This window comes from Netta rufina, assembly GCF_964035555.1.
Source record: "Netta rufina genome assembly, chromosome: 7".
Taxonomy (NCBI): domain Eukaryota; kingdom Metazoa; phylum Chordata; class Aves; order Anseriformes; family Anatidae; genus Netta; species Netta rufina.
This window is the reverse complement of record NC_140130.1, coordinates 1,473,553-1,494,806: the sequence shown is the minus strand read 5'-3', so window position 1 is coordinate 1,494,806 and position 21,254 is coordinate 1,473,553. Positions and strand designations below refer to the sequence as shown.

The window sequence follows — 21,254 nt, the reverse complement described above, 5'->3', positions numbered from 1 at the left end:
ACTGCTTTTACTAAGGTAGGAAACGGAGATAAGCTTTTATCTGGTTAGTTGCTTCTTCCTTCAGCTTTTCAAATTTGTTTTTTGAATACACATTCTGTTATTAAGTCTGATTTATCTACAAAACTGGAAACAACAGCAGTTTCTGGATTACATGTCCACGGAAGTTGAAACAGACCAAATCTCAATTTATCCATGTCCTTATGTCAGTACCCTTCTTAACGGGTGACAGAGTCGGCATGCTTTGGGACACAGAGCTGTTCTGCTGCATTTGCAATTAACAACTCAGGCTTCAATAATTTCATAAAATGGCCCTTGTGTAATCCGAAGTTTCTAGAGTAAAGATATATTTTCATATTTACAGGATAGCTTGTTTGCATTTCCTTCCACTTATAAAACCTACATAAAAGCACTCTTTAAACCTCATTACAGAAATACGTAGAATAAGATTTTCTTAGTATTTTTAGGCACTGTCCTCCCAGAATATAATAACCATGACTATAATTGTACAAAGAGAATGGTGGCACATTTTTGCTTTCCACTATACAGTGAAGCATTGTGCAGCACAATACAGATGTTGACTTATAGAACTTGATGGTATCATGGTTTATCCTGATACCAGCTTCAAACTGGATTTGAGTCCAATCTTCCATGTGTTGCTCATAAATATCCATATAAAAAAACCACATGTACAAGCATCAGTACTACAACAATGCCAAAAAAACTCCTATTAAGCTTAAAGGCCAATATAACAAAAACCTTTACAAGTAATAATAATATTCATCACCAGAGTTATTTTTATAGAAGGGCTTATAGTATTGAGACTACATTACTAGGAGTGTAAGACTGTGGTGTGAGTAAACAACAACATCCCTAATTATCTGTTTTCCTTGAAAACTCACCCACACAGAAGGTAAGGAAACCCTGCCTCTTCCAAAGGAACCTACTTACCTGACAAACAGGGAAAAGACAAGTTGACGAAAACAACAACAAAAGACAGCCCAGCACCTAACAACAATAACCCCCTTCTGCACCCTCCAAATCTGCTTTCTACTCTGGAGCACATTGTTATCAAATATCATAAATTTAAATTGCTTATGCTGCATTTATATTGCCAAGGCCTTTATTCAAAGCATACTACCACAGATTGCAAAGATTTTGGATAACTACACACACTCATAGAACACTAACAAAATTAGAGCATTCAATCAACTCAGCATTCTGCAACATCAGTAATAAACCCTCCCCTCCCAAACTCATTTAAAATGGACCAATAAATACATATGGAAGTGGCGTATTTTTCCCAAACTTAACATTTTTACAAGGAAGTTTAACAGAAAGTACATACCATGAGATACTGTCTGGCAAGACAGACAGACTCAATTGTGCCCTGGAGGTAGACAGTGGATTTCTTCTGTGGGTTACTAGGGTCAGGAAAGTGGATCTGAGCACCAGTCCTCTGCATGATATGCTTGATGTTACTTCCATTTCGACCCATCATAAAGAGATGATGCTGTGCTGCAATGTCTAGTTGTGTGCTCACAGGGATTGCAGAAGCCAAGCTCCCAGCTAGGTGTTCTAGAAGCATGGCTGTTCCTTCCTGCAGGGGTAAATGCAGGAGACTGGTTAAGCAGTGCCCACAGGCATACAAAACAATGCTTCATCAGATGGTTTCCGTATCCATCATGCACTTCACATCCAAGGTAAAGAAATTTCGGTTTTGTTTAAAAACCTGATTGATTTGTAACAGGGTAAGATAGGAACTAACCGTTACCCACTATTTCTGTTCTATAACAAAATGCAGAGTTTAATTGCCGTTATTAAAGGTAAACAGGAAGACATCAAATTGCCTGAGCCCAGTGGAATTTCTGTGCTCGTAAACAGCAGTAAGGAAGCCAACTGAGACATAACTGGGTAGGTACGCTTCCAAAATGTTTGTCTTTCAGTTTTGGCCCAAGACATTCTTACAGGCTTGAGATATACCCTTATGAGACCGTATCAATCTGTCACAGTGGCAGTCATTAACAACTTACTAATTTTATTATGATAAATAGCCTCCTGGCTGTTCCTTTACTTTCACGTTAAATTCACATCTCCCAGTCCTGGGAGATTTGCAAGATAAGTTTGATTAACTACTATGGCAAGTTTCAAAGTTATGTATACGACCATGAAAATATTGAAGTGTTGAAGATTTTTATTGATATATCAGTCTTTTTTTTTTTTTTATTATTATTATTATTATTTATGGACATTGGTAGGATTAGGACCTATTCCAGAATTGCTGCAGACCCAAAGAGGTATGCAACACGAAAAAAAAACCTTATCACAATGTCAGATTCTAAACTTAAAATTATTTCCTCCACATTTTTATGCTTTACCAACATCAGTTTAATAAAAAAAAATGAATAGTAGTTAGACTTTAAAAGTGATTATATGATAACATGTACAGATAAGGCAAGATATAATGTTAATACAGTGCTTAAAGTCTAAATTATGAATATTTCTAAAATGCAGAAGCTTGCTTAGGAAGACACATTACCTTCACAGCACTAGTGTTATTTTGTGACCCTCTGACAATGACTGTAGCACCATACATTCGAGACCGTTGTTTAAAGGAAACTGAAATATTGTATGTCTGAGATATATGCTGAATTGTGGGAGAATTAGGATCTGGGATTGGTTGCAGAATTCCGGCAATAGGCAATTCAAACATGAGTACCAATGGAAGCAGCTCCTAGAACATTAAAAAGAAAATATCAAAAACCTAAGTCATTCAGTGAAATTACCACAACGTGCTTACTGAATCATAATGTATCAGTCAGTGATAATTAAATTGATATAATACACACTCTATGCAGCATCCATTTGTAAAAACTTTATCTTGCGTTCATAAAAGGCACTGCTTTTCCAAGGAAACAAGTTTTGTTTTGTTTTGTTTTCCCTCATGTTGTTTGTTTACTTTGGGTGGAGTTTTTTTCTTTGTTTTTGATCCAAAATAACAGAGTCTTTTGCAATTATGCAGCAGTCAAAGTCAGGTTCATTGCCTGTATTTATCCACATGGACCTATAGACATCAATATTTGTGAACATTCACAGGGAAGCTTCTTCTCTGTCATGGATTAATTAGAGCTCTGAAGTCAGTTACGAAGCTGCATACCATTGGTTTCTTTCATGACTGTCAAGACCGAAGATTTATGTGACACACCTGACTACAGTTGTGAAAAAATCCATTTATTGGACTTAGTATCCATGCCACAATGCACATACAATCAAAACTAGAAAGCGAAGACAAGAAAGTGCTGTGAGTAGAGAAACAAATCAAACTCCACCAAGTTACTTAAACGGTTAAAATTAAAAAGGTTGCAGTTGCTTTTCTTAACTCAGATTCACACCGGATGGCTGAGCTCCTACAGACCATCTCTGGAGTGTAAATTAAGATGCAATTTTAAGTACAATATGGGATACTTTACTTCATGCTTGTACTGTAGACTCTGCATTCAAGGTCCACCTCGGACTAGTTAAAGATTTTGCCAGAACGTGAATCACTTTTTGTAATACCCTTTGCATATTACTCATACAAATCCTCACACTTGTTCTTATATTTTTGCTGTCAGAGAACAGAGCTAGACAACGTTGGGGTTCTCAAACCTCTACTGCAATATTTTCCTTTAAGGTGTTTTCACAGGAACGTTATACTGAAATAGGCTATTACCCGAATTCTAACTCTTGCAGACTCCACTCCAGCTGGCTGTCCTGCAATAGACACCTGGAAAAGTAAGGATATAGAAAATATTGCATCACATTTTCAAGTGAGGCATTTGAAAATATATTCAAATACCTATGTTTTCTTTAAGTATCAACATATCACATCTGGTGACATCCTAAGTGTTGTCTGAACAGTAGATGAAAATTTAATTCTGTTAAAAAGAAGAAACTTATCTATAAATGTTGTAGCATGTTAGCTTACGTAAGCTTAACCAACTAGAAGAAATTTATCAAATGATCAACACAGCAGTTTGGATCAAATAGTGGAATTACTATTGTATGCAGGAGCTCAATAATCAACAAAAAATGTTTTCTTGGATGTTTTGAAACCATCATGTTTTGCTGAACAGCCACTGGGATGCACAAGACGGATTCTAAATACTAGGATGAAAGATTTGAAGGTTAACTTTTCTCTAATGTTAGCTTTACAAAAGATATCCAGATCAGGTACAATGACTTATTAGAATAAACTATTAGAATAGAACATTCATTTTTGCTAGCTATCCATCAACTTTAGTGTTCAAAAAAAGTTGCATCATGAGCCAAAAGCACCAAGAAATTACATATGTGCTAAGCAAGTCAAGATTTGAAGAAAAAAAATGTACAAAGGCTTTACTTTTCATACTGTTTCTCTAGTAGAACGCTCACACTAAGTTGTTGATTTCTGTACACTCAAAATAACTTCAGTTGAAAAAATAAAATGACTCACAAATCATCATAAATTGTTCCCACTCGTTTATCAAGTTTTGTTCATTTAGGAAGTCCCATGCTTTCCAAAAAGTGTAAATATAAATCTGACTTTCCTAAACATGAATTCACTACCCCTCTCCACCCCCCCAAAGAAAACCAAATAAGTAAAAGAAGTTTAGAAAAGTCATGTTTCATATTCTCAGCATCTACATTATAAATAAGTTTAAGTACATATATTTATTAAGATACACTCGTTTTTATAAAAATAAAAGCTATATACACATGCACACACTTACTTGGTTGCTTTTTTCCGCTTGATTATTCCTATTTGAATCTGGAAAATGAATATGGCATCCGGTTTCCTCCATCACCTTTTTAATATTATTGCCACCTTTACCTATCACATGAGAATGTTCTGTATGCGAAACATCCATCTTCAAGGTTACCCGGTTGCTCTGGAAATCAAACACCCATGATTAGATTTATTAAGTGCAGAACCTGAGTATTTTATAATAATTTAGCTTCAAGAATGACATTGAAAATTGCATTTCCAAGCATTTTTCTAGTGGCTTAGCTTCTGTTCAAGTAAGACGCTTTTAATATGGATAAGAATCAGAAGCTAAATCATTAATATTTTCTTTCCAATATGGAAATATGGAAATTAAGGTACATCTTCAAAAATAATGCCTAAAGCTTTTAAAACATGCCCCAGATTTTATGAACAGTGACTTCAATGTCCTTCTGCAAACCACTCTAATTTGTTTGAATCCTGTGGTGTTTCAATTGCAGTCATACACACCTGACTGATCTGAAAGGATCATATGATGACAAGTTCAGAAAAAATGAGAAAGCCAAAGGACCTAAAAATAACCTTTCTTCCCCCTTAAGCCAACACACCAAATTTTTCTGGTGCATCAATTTTTGAAATATACAGATAGTGTTATTAAGAATAGCTGTAGATGCTACCTGTTAACAATAGACCTAATAGTTACTCAAAAAAAACCACACCTTTCACTGGTGAGCTCCTTTTGGCAATCTGTTTTGAGTACCAAAGAGCTGGCATACAACTATGCAGAAGCTGTGTACACTGTTCCTGAAAAACTTGCCATTAGATGAAATGAAAATTTGATATAAGACTCTTGGCCAAATACTAGAAATCTCAAATTCTGGTCTGGATTTTTTTTAAATTAGATGCTTACTGTAATATTTAACACCAAGTTGTAAAAGTGTTCCTAAAATTAAATTTCAAGCATAACTAGCATTTTGAAGTCCATTAATAAAATTATTTTCTTTATAAAAGTGTCTCGTCATTTATCTCAGAAGTAGCCAATATTGCCAATGAAAGACATCAGAAAAATCCTCCTTTTGAGAAAGAACATTTGTCTTCAGGAATGTTATCAAGAAGTTTGGGGATTAGAAGGGATGTTTAGCTTGCTTCTGCTTCCTACAATGGAATACAGACCATGTGAACTCACGTCACTTCTAACCTGAATACCTGCCAGTTTCCAGAAGTCTCCAGAACGAGTAGTTCTCAGAGTTCTCCGTATTCTCTATTTTTCATTTTCCTCCCCTGGGTAATCCAATCCAGCCCGGGTACTCCTGGGTGTGTGTCACTACCTACCGCTGCTTGCTCACTCCCACTGCAGTAGTGCAGGGACCGTGCAAGTTCTCCCAAGACACAGCACCATCTTCACATCTTCCCCAGACACAGAGGTATGCCTTTTGCCTCTTGACCAGGTCCTAAACATTTGGCTTTTCTTTGGGCAACGTGCAAAGGCATCTGCCTTCTACATCCTCTTCTACATCAATTTCACCACAGATTTAGGGGTTAAGATGTCAAAGTAAATTTTTTCCTTACTTTTGTGTCCAGGACAGACATGATTTTCTCTTTAGCTTCTTTAACATTTTCCTTTTTTCCAGAAACTTTAATATGGGGATCTATAAAAGAAATAGATACTTGTAAGACAAAACAAACAAACCAACAAACAAGAAAATATGTCAAAACTTCCCTCACTGTTTCAATAATTGCAATCTGAAAACAAAGCATTTTCAAATCTTCCAGAACCATTTGTACCCATTAACTATAGTTCATTGATAAATAGTACCACCAACCTTTGGGATTCAGCTAAAAACAAACAAACATTTTTCAATACATTCACCCCCCACTAAGATTACTAAATGAGTTTATTAAATACGCTAACCAACTTTAAACAAATAAAACTCAAATGTCAAGTCCAAGTCTCAGTATTAAAAATATTAATCCGCAATGCAGATACGTAGCGAAGCCACCACGTCTTCTCAAAAAGTAGTAAGAGAGGGCAAGCAAAGAGCATTTTGACAGCCTCACTTAAGCTTCTAATGGAGACAACATCTAAGAGGGGAAAAAAACAAAACCCGCCCAAACCCTTAAGCATTACTACATTATTTAATTCATTCCTGCAAATATCCTCTTCAGTCTGAACTGGCAATAAAAAAGGTGCTCTGCCAGAAGCTTTCTAATTGAATCTATCAAATCAAATTTAAACGGTACTATTAAATAATAAATCAAACCTCTGAAGTGTCCTGTATATGCATTAGGATTTTCTATTAAGCTAAATATCCAAGAGTAACACCAGCTGATAAAAGTTTTAGCCTTGTGAGACATAAAAATGCGGTTCCACAACACAAATCAGTCTGCATTATATCTTTCAGACCATTGTCTTTAAAAATGAGAACGTGTTGTGCTGAGCTAACACGTAGACTTTCACTTAAGTGGAGTATCAATCACTCCAAGTGTGAAAATCACACATTATAGCTGGTGTAGCAGCACCATCTGCTGTCCAGAAGCATAAAGTACCACAATGTAAAATTTATCAACATCAGACACCAGCCTCCACCCAAATCTCTCCATCTCAGATACAGTTCTGCAGGTGGGTTCTGGTCTGTTTCTCTTGCCCTAATTCTGGAATAAATTTCCTTTTTCTCCTGTGATGAGGTCAACTGCTTTCCTGAAAAAAATAAGCAACAAAGAAACCCTCTTCTAGCTAATGAATGATAAATTAATCTAATTCATTATGCTAAACACCTCACATAAAAGTAAATGTGTGTAACTTGTACGTATTTTCAATGGCAGGAGAAAACAGTGTAACAACTTATCTGCCTTTCCCATCATCTCAGCAACTGAAATAATTTCACTACTAAAGAAATGCCAAATAATACAACTTCAAATTGTAAACCTGTTGTATTCAATTGAAAACTGGGTATGTTTAAACTATGCCTGAATACTCTTCTGTTCCAACAATAAAAAACTAGGCTTTTACCACTGGCAAGTTTTGAACACATTCAGCTGGAGATACAGAAATACTGAACGAACAGCAGATTCACTGCCAATTCTCATGAAAGTCAGGAAAGCGCAGTATTTTCAGTTCTGAGAAGCAGATATCTTTCATTTTTTTATTAAAAATAGAAAAACTGCAGTCGCTAAAACATGGTATGCGCACAGAATCTAACAGAAGCTCTGAAAATCTGCTGCTTCAGCCTTTTCACAACAAAGTATAAAAAAAGTAGTCTTGAGGGCAATTTTTCTTTTCTGTTTTAAGTTGACAGTAAGCCATGTGGTTCTAATGTGTTTAAGCTGTGAATGATATTTGAAGTGGATGTTGCAGGCAGAAATTCCCAGAAGCAGATTCTAGCACACGATGTATGCTCCAAATGCTCATTAGAGGCAACCAGGAAAAACACAAAACCGAAGGAAGAACACTTCGGGCTGATTTGCAAATATTTGTAAGCCCTGTATTTTAATAGACATTTGGGTCTCAAGTATGACAAGTATCTGGAATCACATCTAGCATCCCATAACTTTTAGTACCAAAGAAAAGTATTACTAGTCTGTAATGCTATTTATTCATCCATAGGTGAAAATACATTTCAGGATGCTTTTTTTTTTTTTTTTTTTAAATCCTACCAGACTCCCCTTTTTTGTTAATACTGTCAGCTTCAGAAAACAACAACAACAAAAATCCTGTACTGGTGCACTTAAGCTTTCTTTGTTCTTTATAGTGGGGAAAAACAGCTCAATTCCTCACTTAAAAAACAAAAAACCCACTGATGCCAGCGACAATTCCAAAACATGCTAAGAAGTCTTTCAAAATTGGTCTTAAATGCCCTCTCCTTACTTGATGACTTCTCAATGACACAGTGGTTGGTAATGGATATGAAGCAACTTGTTTTTAAGTTACCCAAATTCCTCCTCTGAGGCTTGCTCAGTCTTTCCTTCAAGGAAATACAGTTTTGATATGACATCTCAATTGAAATCTTGCATAAAAAAAAAAAAAAAAAAAGCAAAAAACCCCTAACTTTCAACAAACAGATTTTTGAATTGGCTTTGGAGGAGTTGTGAGTGCCCCGAAACGATGCCTGGCCTCCAGGCAAACCGACAGATACCCACCCATGTGACACTGAACTGGTGCACAGGAACAGATCACTAATTCAGGAATTGCTTAAGAGTTCAGAGGGGCAATTAGATTAGATTAGCATCATTTTCTGTATATTACAGACATTTAAATTTCTTAAATATACCTCTCCAGGGAATCACTTAAATTGTTTACTTCGCAGTTCCTCTACAAAACATGGAGAAGTGGAGAACTGTCTGCTCTAATGATTCATCAGTTTCAGCCTCCCAAACGTGTACCTGGTTTCTGTCATGTTTTTCACTTATATTCCGTGTTTCTCCTTCTACCTTTTTTTTCCACTGAGATTCAAGAACAGTATTTTCTTCCAGGGAAGGTACCTATATGCAATCAAGTCACTCTATCGTTACAATTGTTTTTTTTTGAGGCAAAGCCTAAATGCTTGCTTGTCAGATCATTACAAACAAGCTAGAAAAGCTTTTTTTTGTTTGTTTTGTGTTTTCTTGGCTAAATAGTACACTTTCAAACTAAGAGACTTCCTATTTCTGTTTTTAAACACTATAGCAGGTTTATTAGAGGGAAATCAAAAGACAAGTTTCTCCCAGGCTTCCTGCAAGCCCAGGTACACAGTACAGACCAGGCTGCATTTGACCTGAAGTGTCTGCCAGCAGAGAAAATCCGTCACTACTGAAATCAGCATTTACCTGCTATTTCAACTTTTTTTGTTAATCCAGACTATTTGATGCGAAAGCCTGAAACTGCATAGTATCTATGAATTGTTGTCACTGAGTAGAATAAAATAGCATGCCATGTATTTTTATGCATCAATACAGGGGAGTAATTAAAACATTGACTTCGGCTTCTTAAATATTTCTTGAAGCTGCTGCCATCAATACAGAGCCAAATACCTTAAAAATCTTTGTTCCAAACAGTTTCTGCTTTTTAGCTCCATAAACTCAGTGTTGGTCAGTAACTGTGTATGGCAAGCAACATCCCTCTGCTATTTTATTTACATAAGCTGAGGCTGAACACAAAACTTTTCCATGCCACCTATTTTCTAACGTGCAAGTATTTATTTCATGCATTTACAATTACATTTTGAAGTTTATTAAAAACTTACTATCTTACCTCTATTGAGGCAAAAAAACATTTGTTGGATCAAGCTATACACTTAATATTTGAAATACCTGCACGGTACAAACATCACAGTGCATTCTCATCAGACAAAGCCCAAAGTAAGATAATTAGTACTGTTTGAAGTGTGAAGATGATTGTCAGGCAAAAAAAAAGTAGAGCAGGTGTAACAAACATATAATACTGTCAGGACAGATGAGCATAAAAGTCACCCTTCTGCCAGTGTCTAGACTTAACTGATTCACTATAGCAGGTGCACGGGGTCTTAGCCTACCAGAGACCACCACTTCATAAGGAGCAGGTTGACTACTTCCCACAGAGCTGGCTCTGGTGAGACTGGGACATCACAAGGTCATTTTTTGCCCAGATGACAACTGGATCCAATCATAAAGGTGCCATGGCCTATTCCATCCTGAGGCTTCAGGATAACATTGGTTTGTACACCTACCTCCCCCTGCCAAAACACTTTTGAACATATCAAATCTTAACCCCGTATTTATCAACTCTCCTGACTGGAAGTATGCTTAAATATATGTATAATCACAGCAAAGAACAGATGCTTACCATGAAAATATGAAAAAAGGAAGGAGGCGCTGAATCTTTACAACCTATCTGCCACATAGCACAAAGGCCTCGGAAGCAATCTGCATGCTGAAAACATGCAAAGCTCTAATACTTCACTACACGTGTACTATCACAACTGGAAAAGATTTTGACTTATAAAAAAACATTTAATGTCTTGTAAAATGTGAAAAAAAATTGCTCTATGGTAATTTACCTTGTAATATATTTTGACATAAAGTATCTTCCGTAAGAATGGAAAAGACATTTTACTTTAACAGATTATTTTCCTTCAAGATTGGGGGAATGTTTATATAAAATAGAAAGCTGAAGTTGCACAACAGAAAATGCTGGAAGTTTTTCTCAACAGTCTTCATTTTGCCAGACTCCTGCCTTGAAGTGGCCTTTTATTGCTCCTCTCCTCAAATTCCTCATTCCACACTTTGGCAGAGTTTCCAGCTCCTCTGTCCACAGCTACACCAGCAAGCCTCCAGCTTTTTTGCTACTATTGTGTGCAGCATTTCTGTAAACAAAGTAAAATTCCTCCAAGCCAAAACACGTCTGTGCCAGTGCAAGCACATCTACACTAACTTCTGCCAGGCAAAAAGTATTTCAAATAATTAGACATCTAACTTGCAGGCCTCTACTGTAAATCAGACATTACATTTAACGGGCAAGCTCTTCAGACCACAACTATGCATCTAGCTTGTTTACAGGCTGAACAGACTTAAGTTACAGAAAATCCACTATTCTAAAATTAGCTGGGCAACTGGGCAACAGGAGGGCAGATGACAGTCATTCACAGTAAGCAGCTGATTAGGATCTGAATAGCCCATACGTATTGCTGAATCTGAGCCATTTGAAGAAAAAAAAATACAGACTTAAGAGACCTGGCATTTTTAAGAAGTTATGAAAGTAGCAGCCCAGAACGTACTAGCAAAAATTCAAACTATATGAAGAAATATATATAAAAAGAGAAAGTCAAACGCACATATGGAAGTTGGTGTGTTCTCAAAAAGAAAGAGCACATTTACACTACAGCAACAAGATGAAACAGGTCTATAAACCACAGAATTAATCAAAAAAAGGTCAAGTAGAACTTACTATTAATACAGAAAAAAAGGATACTTAAATTGAAAAATATTTATTCAATGCTTTTAAATAAATTTGGAAATACTGCGTATAAAGTTGTTACAGTGGATATTCACTGGCTGAACAAGATGGATTGATGTCAATAGCTAAAATAGACTTGAAACAGGCTCAATCTATTCCCATGGAGAGCAGCATTAAGGAAAAAAGCATGCAGCAAATGCTCGTGATTAAGGGCATATGCAAATGAATTCAATGGAGTGAGAAAGGCAATTTGTCATTTGGGCACTTCTCGCTGTTGGCTGATCAGTTCAGAGGACTTCTCACACTTCCAGTGTATTCACTTACCTCCCGGTATCTAAACCACAGAGGAAATCAAGCTACTGATACACTGAGGGAGAATGTGGGGGTCATTGCCTGGTGCAGACTTCCCTGTACCCTCAGATGTATCGCTTAATGCCACCAGGTTGGGCTTCTGGTTTAGTTTGTTCTTCCCCCCTGTAGTTGAAGTCAGCCTGCAGCATTGTCATATCTGAAGAAGATTTCAGCCGGCTAACTTGGGCATCATCAAAAGCCCAGCCAGAGCACCACAAAACTCAACATGGGCTGCAAGCAATTAACAGTGTCTTCAGAGCAGACATATCCTGAGGCTCTGGGCATTCTGGGGGATCTATTTGTTGTGGAGGAACAGCTGATTATGAAATGTCCTTGTGAAGAGCTAGAACCAATGCCTATATCCATGCATGTGTTTGAAAAGCTTTTTCTTCTCAGATCTTTTTGACTCTTAACTTTCCCTCTTCCTGGCATTTAACTCCAAGCCTTCTTTAGAATTTCTGTTCTACCTGGAGTGTGACAAGGAGAGGGAACAAAAACTGAGTATTTGTGGCACTGCCACAGCTCTTGCATTTCAGCTGTGGTTGTTCAGTCACCTGAAGAGCATTAGATCTCAGAGCATTACCTGTCAGTCCTGCACTACGACAACTGTATGATGGTGAAGTCTGCTATCCCCCCTCCTTACTTCCCAGCATTTATACAAATACATGGATACACATGTACACGGGTGGGTCCACCCAACTGCTGATTATTGAAGCAGGGGCTGGGTAAAGCAACCCTGACACAACACCCCCTCACTCCCCTCCAAACAATGAATTGAAGAAACACCGTGCAACTTCTGCTAGAGGTGAGAGCACCTTGTTTATCAGATTCCATAATATGCATTATATACAGGAGTTTAAAAGAGAACTTTAAAAACTCTAGCAGGCTACTTCAAATAAAAGCTGTTTGATGTAACATTACAAATAAAAAGAAAAAACAAAATCAGGTGCACTTCTGCATCAAATCATAGCTGAATCCTACATTCAGATCTCCTAGCAGCCTTGAAATGTCACCACGGAAAACCAGAAATTAAAGTTCAGAAAGCCTAGAATTAAGTGACAATCAGCCAGATAAATCAGATAAGCTTAAAAAAGATTACCTGTACAATTTATTATATTTGGAGAAAACCTATTGATGACTGGATTCGGATCCAGTGACAGAGGAAATGAAGTTGAAAAGGCTTCTCTTAAAGCACAAGCAAAGAGGCAAGACAAGGGAGAGGTAACAGAACAGATGACAAATTAAACAGAAAAGTGACTGGATTTGAAGGGAGAAGGGGAAGGCCAAGGTGGAGAAGAAGACCTGAAAAGAAGAAATGAGAATGAATTAATTGTAGTCACCTGGAGAGTTCCATTTCAGACACACAATTTTCATCTCTGAGCACTTTTCTTAACATTAATTTCCTTATTTTACTTTTTCTAAACATAATTTTTAGGGACATTTTGTAACTGCATTCAGCCCAGGCCATCAATGCTGACACTTCTTGGACAGTTAGTTGATTTTCAGCCTTTCCCCTGAAAGGCCAGCCCAAGCAAGGCAGTCCCTCAGCAGGACCCAAGTCTGTTATGCCTTATTTTTCCAGTATGGAGCCAATGAATTCATGGCTCATTACTTAAATGTCTGTTGCCATTGTATCTCAAAGCACAAATGCAGAACCACAATGCTTGGGAAAGAAAATAAGAAATAAAGAGAGGAAAAAAATTAGGAATTTAAGCCATCTCTTAAACTTAATACTATGAAAGACACCACCATTATATTTTCACTGCACATATGGTCAAATTCAAGGTAACAATTCTGATGTATAAGCCTGGAAATCATTTTAGATTTTGTACACCCATACTCACAAAAAAAAAAAAAACACAAACAAAACAGTAATGGTGGCCATGCTTTGCTAAATAAAAGGGGAAAAACATTGTAACACCTGACTTGTCAGCCTAAATGTTAGCCTTAGGCTCAACCTGCTTTGCGAATTCTCCCACATCCAAATCCAACTACATTTACTTTGCATCTTTATGCCTGCAGGTTACTGCTGCTCCTTTTAATGCCTTATGGCTCTAGCTGACTGCATTCCACTGTGCGCCCTGTGTCTCACACAGCCATCGGGATACAGCATTAGCATTAATTTTGTGGTTGGAACAGGAGGATGCAGCCAGCCTTCCAGCAAAGAATACTGCACTGGTTACACCTGCGTGTACAGGACAAACACAACTCTCCTTCTGAGAATCCCCAAAAATCAAGGTGAATCAAAGACGGAACAAGCTGGTTCTTGACACTGCGCTAGACACTTGGTGGCTAAAGCCAAAAATAATTAAAGGTACCATTTTTGGTTACTATTACAAATATTCCATCACTTCTGTTAGTACAATATTTCCACAGTGCAAAAAGCACATATCTCCCTTTCCTGGATTAAATTATTTTAAGGTTCTTCTTTTATCTGCATTTCTGAAGAACGTGGTGAGGATCTTCCTGCCCTCTCCTTACTGAGAGCAATGCCAAGTCCAACACAAAAAACAAACACCATTTGAACCACCTTCTTGAGAGCTAAGTAGCAGCAGCTCCAAGAAGTAATGGAAATGATTCATATTTCTAGTTGCAGCAAGGCACAGTCAGGTCATGCATTACGAGCGTGTTGGCCTTCCAAAGAGTACCCCAGCCTCCCACCCCAACCCAAACACAGATAAACACACACCAGGGAGCACTCCACCAGCTGCCCAGGAGCAATCTGGAGTGCAATGAGCACAGTGACAAGATGCAGCATCCCACAGAGGAGCAGGGCACTCCAGTGGGGTCAGCAAACAGCCTCTGTGAGAGCAGGAAAACAGAGACGTGTCCTGATGAGCTAATGCTGGAGACAGTTTGTAAATAACTTTTACTATGGGGGAGAAAAGTGACTGTTTTTAAAAGATGTCAATGATTTATTGCTCATAAATCCTAGTGTGTGTTGTGCCAATATCACCTGCCTACACTGCATTGGTGCACAGAGCATGCACAGCGCAGAATAGCAGCAGCACAGTGCAGGGGGCTCTTACATCCCTGACAACCCAAAGCTCCTGTCTAACAGCACACTGTCTAATACTGATTTGATGTTTTAGTAGACTCATAAAAACAAACTCAAGTTCAAACAGAACATGTTCAGTGCCCAAATTTCACCTACTTGTCTACCAGATACAAATTACATTGCTTACAATCTATCTAGATGCTAAGGAAGAAAAATCTGCTTAATCCTTTTACAAAATCGTATGGTGGCAATCATTTTATTTCTAATGCACAAAGTCACATTATTGCTACATATTACATTTTTAAATATTGGGTTTGAAATTTGAGATGTAATATCAATATATATTTTAAAATTATGGTAATGTTAAAGTGTATAAAATTTGACTCAAAAATAGTTATGACTTTTGAAAATATATTTTAAAATCACTGGGTGTTTTTATCTGAAAGCCAACATGGTAATATAATAGCTGGAGACCTTTTTCCATGACTTACTGCTATACAAGCTCTAATCTCCACAAAGAAAATAATTAACTTAGACAGAAGGTAGAAACACTGCTTCCCCTAAAGCCACCTGTGATGGGCCTCATCAGGAAAGAAAAGTAATTTAGAGGCAATTATTTGATCTGTGAAAGCTTCAGGATGCTTTTATACAGAGAATTTCTAATGTAAGTACCAAATTACACATTCTAACCTAATAATTATCTGCCATTTCTTTGTTTTTAGCACAGTAATATTTATGTTGCACTGTAACAGTTGAAAATCTTGCATTAGAAGGTAATTCTTATTTAGGAATACTAAATTCTCTGCCGAATAACAGGCAGGGTGCCACTGATATGGGAAGTGAACCTTCACATCCTGAAGACCAATGACCTCCCTAAAATTTCTTCTGTTTAACAAGGAGTTCATAGCAAGTAAACAACACACTGCTCGTGCTGTTTCTCTGAGGATAATTTTTCCAGGCTTTGCTTAACAAAATTACCTGAAGCAAATGTCAAGTCTTAGCTTTTAAATCAGCCAACCAGACCTGAGCTGTTCCAGTGAACTTGCTCTGCATCTCTTCTGTTCATCTGTCTCCAGCATTAGCTCAATTGCAAAGCTCATCTCTGGAAAATTCATCTCCTGTTGAGCACCCATGCAATGTCAAATTCAGCAAAATCACTCTTATCTCTGCGCGCCCCAAATCTGAGTTCAAATAATATGATGGGCTCACAGAGAAGACCAGTCAGTCTCTAGGTCACAAGTACACAGTATAGAGCACATTGCCAGGTACCTGCTAAGGACAGGAAAGTCTTTAAAAAAAAAAAATCCAAGAACACCACATAAGCTAATGCCAATTTTTGCTGAAAGATTGTGACAAATCTGTATCCCCAAGTAATTTAATTACAATAACATGAGTTTGTATTACCACATTCCAGGGCTTGAAATTTTAGTTTTACTACAGTTAGTGCCAAGCACTCTTACTGGACATTAAGGCCCTTGATAATTCCCTTCATAACACAACTGTGCTTGTATTTTGGCTCTGCTTTATCTCCCAACTATAAGCAAGTTGCACCAGAACACACAACAAGCCCTAAGCAAAAACAGGAAAGTTTAAAACCTTGTTAGCCTAGAACTTTGTTCCTGCTCTTCATACAGAAATAACCACAGTTCAAATAACTTTTCTATAGATTTACTTAAAGTTCCTGGGCTTCTTTTTTTTTTTTTTTTTTTTTTTAAAAAAAAAAAAAGGACACATTCCCACCTGCTGCCTTGCTCACTGCTTAGAGATTGTTTTCGTAGATCATAAACGTGACCAGAAAGTACTGTATGTTTCTCTGAGCCAATACTAGTTCGTGATTTTGCATTTTTGTGTAGAAGCAGGACTAGATACAGGATAAGCACCGAGCGTGGAAGACTCAACAATTTCACCACAAACAAGATAAAAGACTCCAGCAAATGTGATTTTCTTTGAAAGGTTTCTCAGTTGTCACCTACACTGCACGCGAAGCAGGGAGCATTAATTGATCTGTCTGCTTTCTGAAGTGGCAGCAAGCTGGAGGCTTGTATAAATAGCTCCAGTAAATGAACTGTGTGCTGCCAGCTGCTGGCTCAAGGGATGCTGTGGATTTGTGCGTGTCAAACTGCTCTGATCGAAGAGAATTGACATGAACTCCCATGGCCATGTTTTGCATGGCCTGGGACAGTCTCTTCTGTTCATTTATTTATTGCAAAACAGGGAGGAGTCATTTATGCCTGGGTCAGCTCCTCCAGAAACAAAAGAAATAAACGAACTTGTGATCTAAACACAACTGCTCTTTAATTTTTAAAGTACACAATTACAGGGTTTGAGGATTTTTCTTCAAAATATGAGAAACAGTTTGCACTGACAGTTTCTCATTTATGGAGAAAGTTAACAAAAAGCAGATGCAGCTCATAACACAGAGCCTGCAATACATGCTGTAATTAATCTGGCATTCCAAACAATAAACACAGTGTCAGCAAGAGACTTGCTTTAAATCTTTAAGTCAATTATGGACTGATAGCCTTAGCAACACATTCAGGAAAATATTTACCCATTTACAAAGCTGTGTTAAGAGGAGCCGTAGTTAAACTGCTGTTCAGCAGGTAGCCCATCGGTTAATTTGCAGCTCGGCAAGCAGTGAGTATGTGAGGTGAGTACTTGGAGAGCTATTGAAACCACTAAGATCCTTTCCCTCAATTTACTCACAAGCCAAACATCATAAAGACAGAAAAAAGCAGAACTTATCCAGCTTCTTCTCAGCCTGATGACAGCAACCGCCCATGGAAGAGGGAGTGAATATTTTGTGTGCGTGCATGCATGTGTCAGATGACAAAATACACAGATACCATTACTCCTAGCAAATTCTGAATAGAAAGTAGTGAACTATAAGAAACTTGTGCCTTCAGGTACAGAACAGGTGGTGGCAGCAGCTGTTTCATCTGAGATCTTGAGAAACTCAGTCTTTTTTCTCCACATTCTGCATTTCCTATTTCAAGTAAAAGCCTTCCAGCCTTAGCTTTCCACTAATTGTTTGTCTACAGCAGGAAAAAAAATTAAAACCCCTTTCTAGCATCCCCTACAAATCTGTCCAGTCAATGCAAGATAGAAAAACACAGAGCAACAGCTGTGGACAAACAACATAAAACAGCTGAAAATCGTCCCCACAGTTTAGCTGTCTAAATATTTGTGGCAGAAGACAAGTTTTCCATTCAATGCAGAAAAGTCAAAGTGAAAATTCCAGCTCTCAAGTATAGTCAAATTCAAAGAGTAAACACTGAGAATTCAACCAATAACGAAGTTATGCCATATTCAAGAAGCTGCTTTCAAATTGTTTTACTCTAATAAAATTCAGCCAATATTGTTTTTGTTTATTGCTACCACCAGGCATAGGAGTCAGTCATATGCAAGCACAGGATGAGTCAACCATGCCAAAGATGCTGCTTGAGAGAAGCTCAAAACCATGATCTAGCACCAGTGTGCTGCAATTCCTGAATGCCAATATTTCAATTACATTCTTATGTACTTTGCTGTCCAGGTAGACCTCTACCCTCCTGTTAAAAAAAAAAAAATAATTAAAATGAAGAAGGTCAGAGAGCAATGAGAATGAGCCCAATACAACAGCAGGAAAAGAAGATTTGCAACTTCAAAGCCTTTTCAAAATGAAACTCCTTTCAAAAGCCTTGGTTGGACAAACACAGCAAATCTGGCTACCCCGACACCCACAGCCAGGACAACAGAGCATCCTCTGCTTGGTTATAAGCATTGAGGCACTGTCAATGGCAGCACAGTAGTTGTGACACTGAGGTAGCAACCATACGTGGCTGGGGGTGCAAAATAAAATGTGAAGGAGACGAATAGATGCTAAAATATCACGGAGAATCCCCTCTGCAAGGAACACTCTCTCCAGCCCCAGCTCAGTGCTTGCTCCTTTTCTCTGCCAGCAGGTGAGAGCAGAGCAGCAGAGGACGGCACTTTCAGATACACATTTAGGAATCTAAATTTAAGTACTCAAACACAACTTACCAAGCATTCATTTTGAGCTGACTGTGGTTCAAGTTGAACTAAAACTGCAGAATAGGAAGGAGCAAAAATTATGCCAAAAAACCTGTTAGCTTTTCCTCCATAAAATCCAAGAGAAATCTCTTCTGTGACAGAAATGTTTGCTTCCAATCCTGTACTAAGCAGATGCTGATAACAAGTCACCTCTCCTATTCCTACATAACATTTATTATTACCTTTTAAAATATACACAAGAATATTTTTAAACTCTTCCTACTTCTTATTTTCTAAGCATGCACTCTGCTTTTGAATGTCAATAGTATTCTGTTGCCTTGATGCCATTGGCACACCTTGATAAATGTGTCCTATTCCATCAATTAATGGTCACTGAAAACACCGACCAGTATAGGGCAGCATGTCAGAAAATTTAGCAGAAGGGAAGGTGCTACATATCCATCACTTCCAGGATAGGAAGCCACCTCATCTCCCTGGGTTTCAGGCAAATTTCTTGGAAGCAGAGAATAACATACACTGCACCTAAACATTTTTGATTTGTATTTTTGTCCTAGGAAGCGTACACATTTTGAAAGTTTGGATTTCCTTGAGGTGACTAAATGTCTATTTATTCACACGTCATTCATGTTTATTGTTCTGCAAGCGCCTGTACCCCCAGACAGAGAAGTTAACGCTAACAGCGCTCACATTTTCACTCCAATTATAATAAGAAAGGGGGAAAGAAATATACACATGCATGTATTTTGCACATGTAGAGTTGAGCATAATTCAAAAAATTTATTGCTAAAAAACTCGATGTGAACAGTTTGGCACAGCGGTATTTTAAGCAAGTTCCAGAAGACAGCTTGCATTTTCTCAAGTCTCAATATTCTCTCAGCTTATTTTACTGGCTATTATTCTCCTCCAGAGTTACAAAACCAAGCAGTTTACGTTATTTGACATTGCACTGGACACAAATCTAATAAACTGGATGACAGTTGCGCTCAAATTGAATCCTTTTTATTGCTGTCTTATTTCACTTGCACACATTCCAATTCTGTTTTGCGACCTTTAGCAGAAAGCACCAATATCCTCAACTCCCTCAGATTAGAAGCATGCTTTGTGTTCCCCATATTTTACATCATACATATGTTTTGATGTAAGTCAAGACATCTGTTAAATCTTTAACTAACTGAAATTGCAGTCAGCTAGCTACATCTTTATCAAAGCTGCATAAAGATACCAGATAGGAGAAAAGCGATATGCTAGATACCTAACCAGCAGTTTAAGATAGTAGTGGAAGTCTGCACCAATACACTGCTGTTTACCACCTTTTCTCCATGATACTTTGCTCACAGAAATTTCAGAGCTGAACCTGACCTCATTTAAGCCTGATTTTTTATTTTATTTTTTTTAGACTCCCATTCTGCCCTCATGTTTCCTGCACCTCCTTTACTGACCCACACCTCCATCTCTCCGCCTCTCTCTTCAGTGCCTCCATCAGCCTCCCATCAGCCTCCCATTTCTTTTCTGTGTCTCTCCCTTCTTGTTCCACTTCATCCCCAACTTTTTCCATTCCTACAGCTTCCCTCCCATTACCAAGACATTATTTACCTTTTCCCTTCCCATGAGTTACTGTCGGGAGGACACGTAGCCAGCAGCCCTCAGTGACTAGCCGTGGTCGATCAGTGTTGGCAGGCTGTAGGGGTCTCCCTGGGTGAACCACACCAATTCGCCAGCTGCAGTTGCAGCCACACAGCCAGAATTGCAGCCTACCACAGCTCATGACAAACACTTACCAAAACAATTATTTCTGAACTGCTAAAAATCTGGAAAAACAGTATTTATCCCAAGAACACTATTTATGCCCTGGATTTTGCTCTCTTTGGATTTGAGTTGTTTTACAGGAAATGTTAGTCTTGCTCAAAAACCAAGAAATCAAATGACTCGCACAGTTTATACAAAGTTAAGTTTGTTCAGATCAAAAGCTTAGAAGTCAGAAAGCCATTCCATGCTGTAGTTAGTTTTCAGATATTCCCTCCTATTGCTTATTCCAGAAAAGTCATATGATTCAAATTAGTTTCCAGAGGAAGTCATTAAACAGAGTTTCTATCAGTGATGGTTTTGTGTGTTTGCACTTGGTCTTTGGCACAGCCTCGGGCTATATTTAGAATCTAAAACGTAAAGAATGTTTGAAACCAAAGCAATTAAAAAAAAAAAAGAATTTATAATAAAATAAGATCTGCAAAAAATGGATGATACTC

General features: G+C 37.8%; 1 protein-coding gene across 1 annotated transcript in view; it reads right to left on the bottom strand.

Moving 5' to 3' along the window:
• The window catches only part of BICC1 (BicC family RNA binding protein 1), a 97,362-nt gene that overhangs the window by 20,846 nt on the left and 55,262 nt on the right, over nt 1-21,254 (bottom strand). Inside the window, exons 4-8 of the mRNA XM_084289932.1 lie at nt 6,311-6,390; nt 4,749-4,907; nt 3,710-3,763; nt 2,537-2,731; nt 1,346-1,597 (exon numbers count right to left, since the gene is read on the bottom strand). Coding sequence (XP_084146058.1) covers nt 1,346-1,597; nt 2,537-2,731; nt 3,710-3,763; nt 4,749-4,907; nt 6,311-6,390 — 740 coding nt within the window. The remainder of the gene's footprint in view (nt 1-1,345; nt 1,598-2,536; nt 2,732-3,709; nt 3,764-4,748; nt 4,908-6,310; nt 6,391-21,254) is intronic.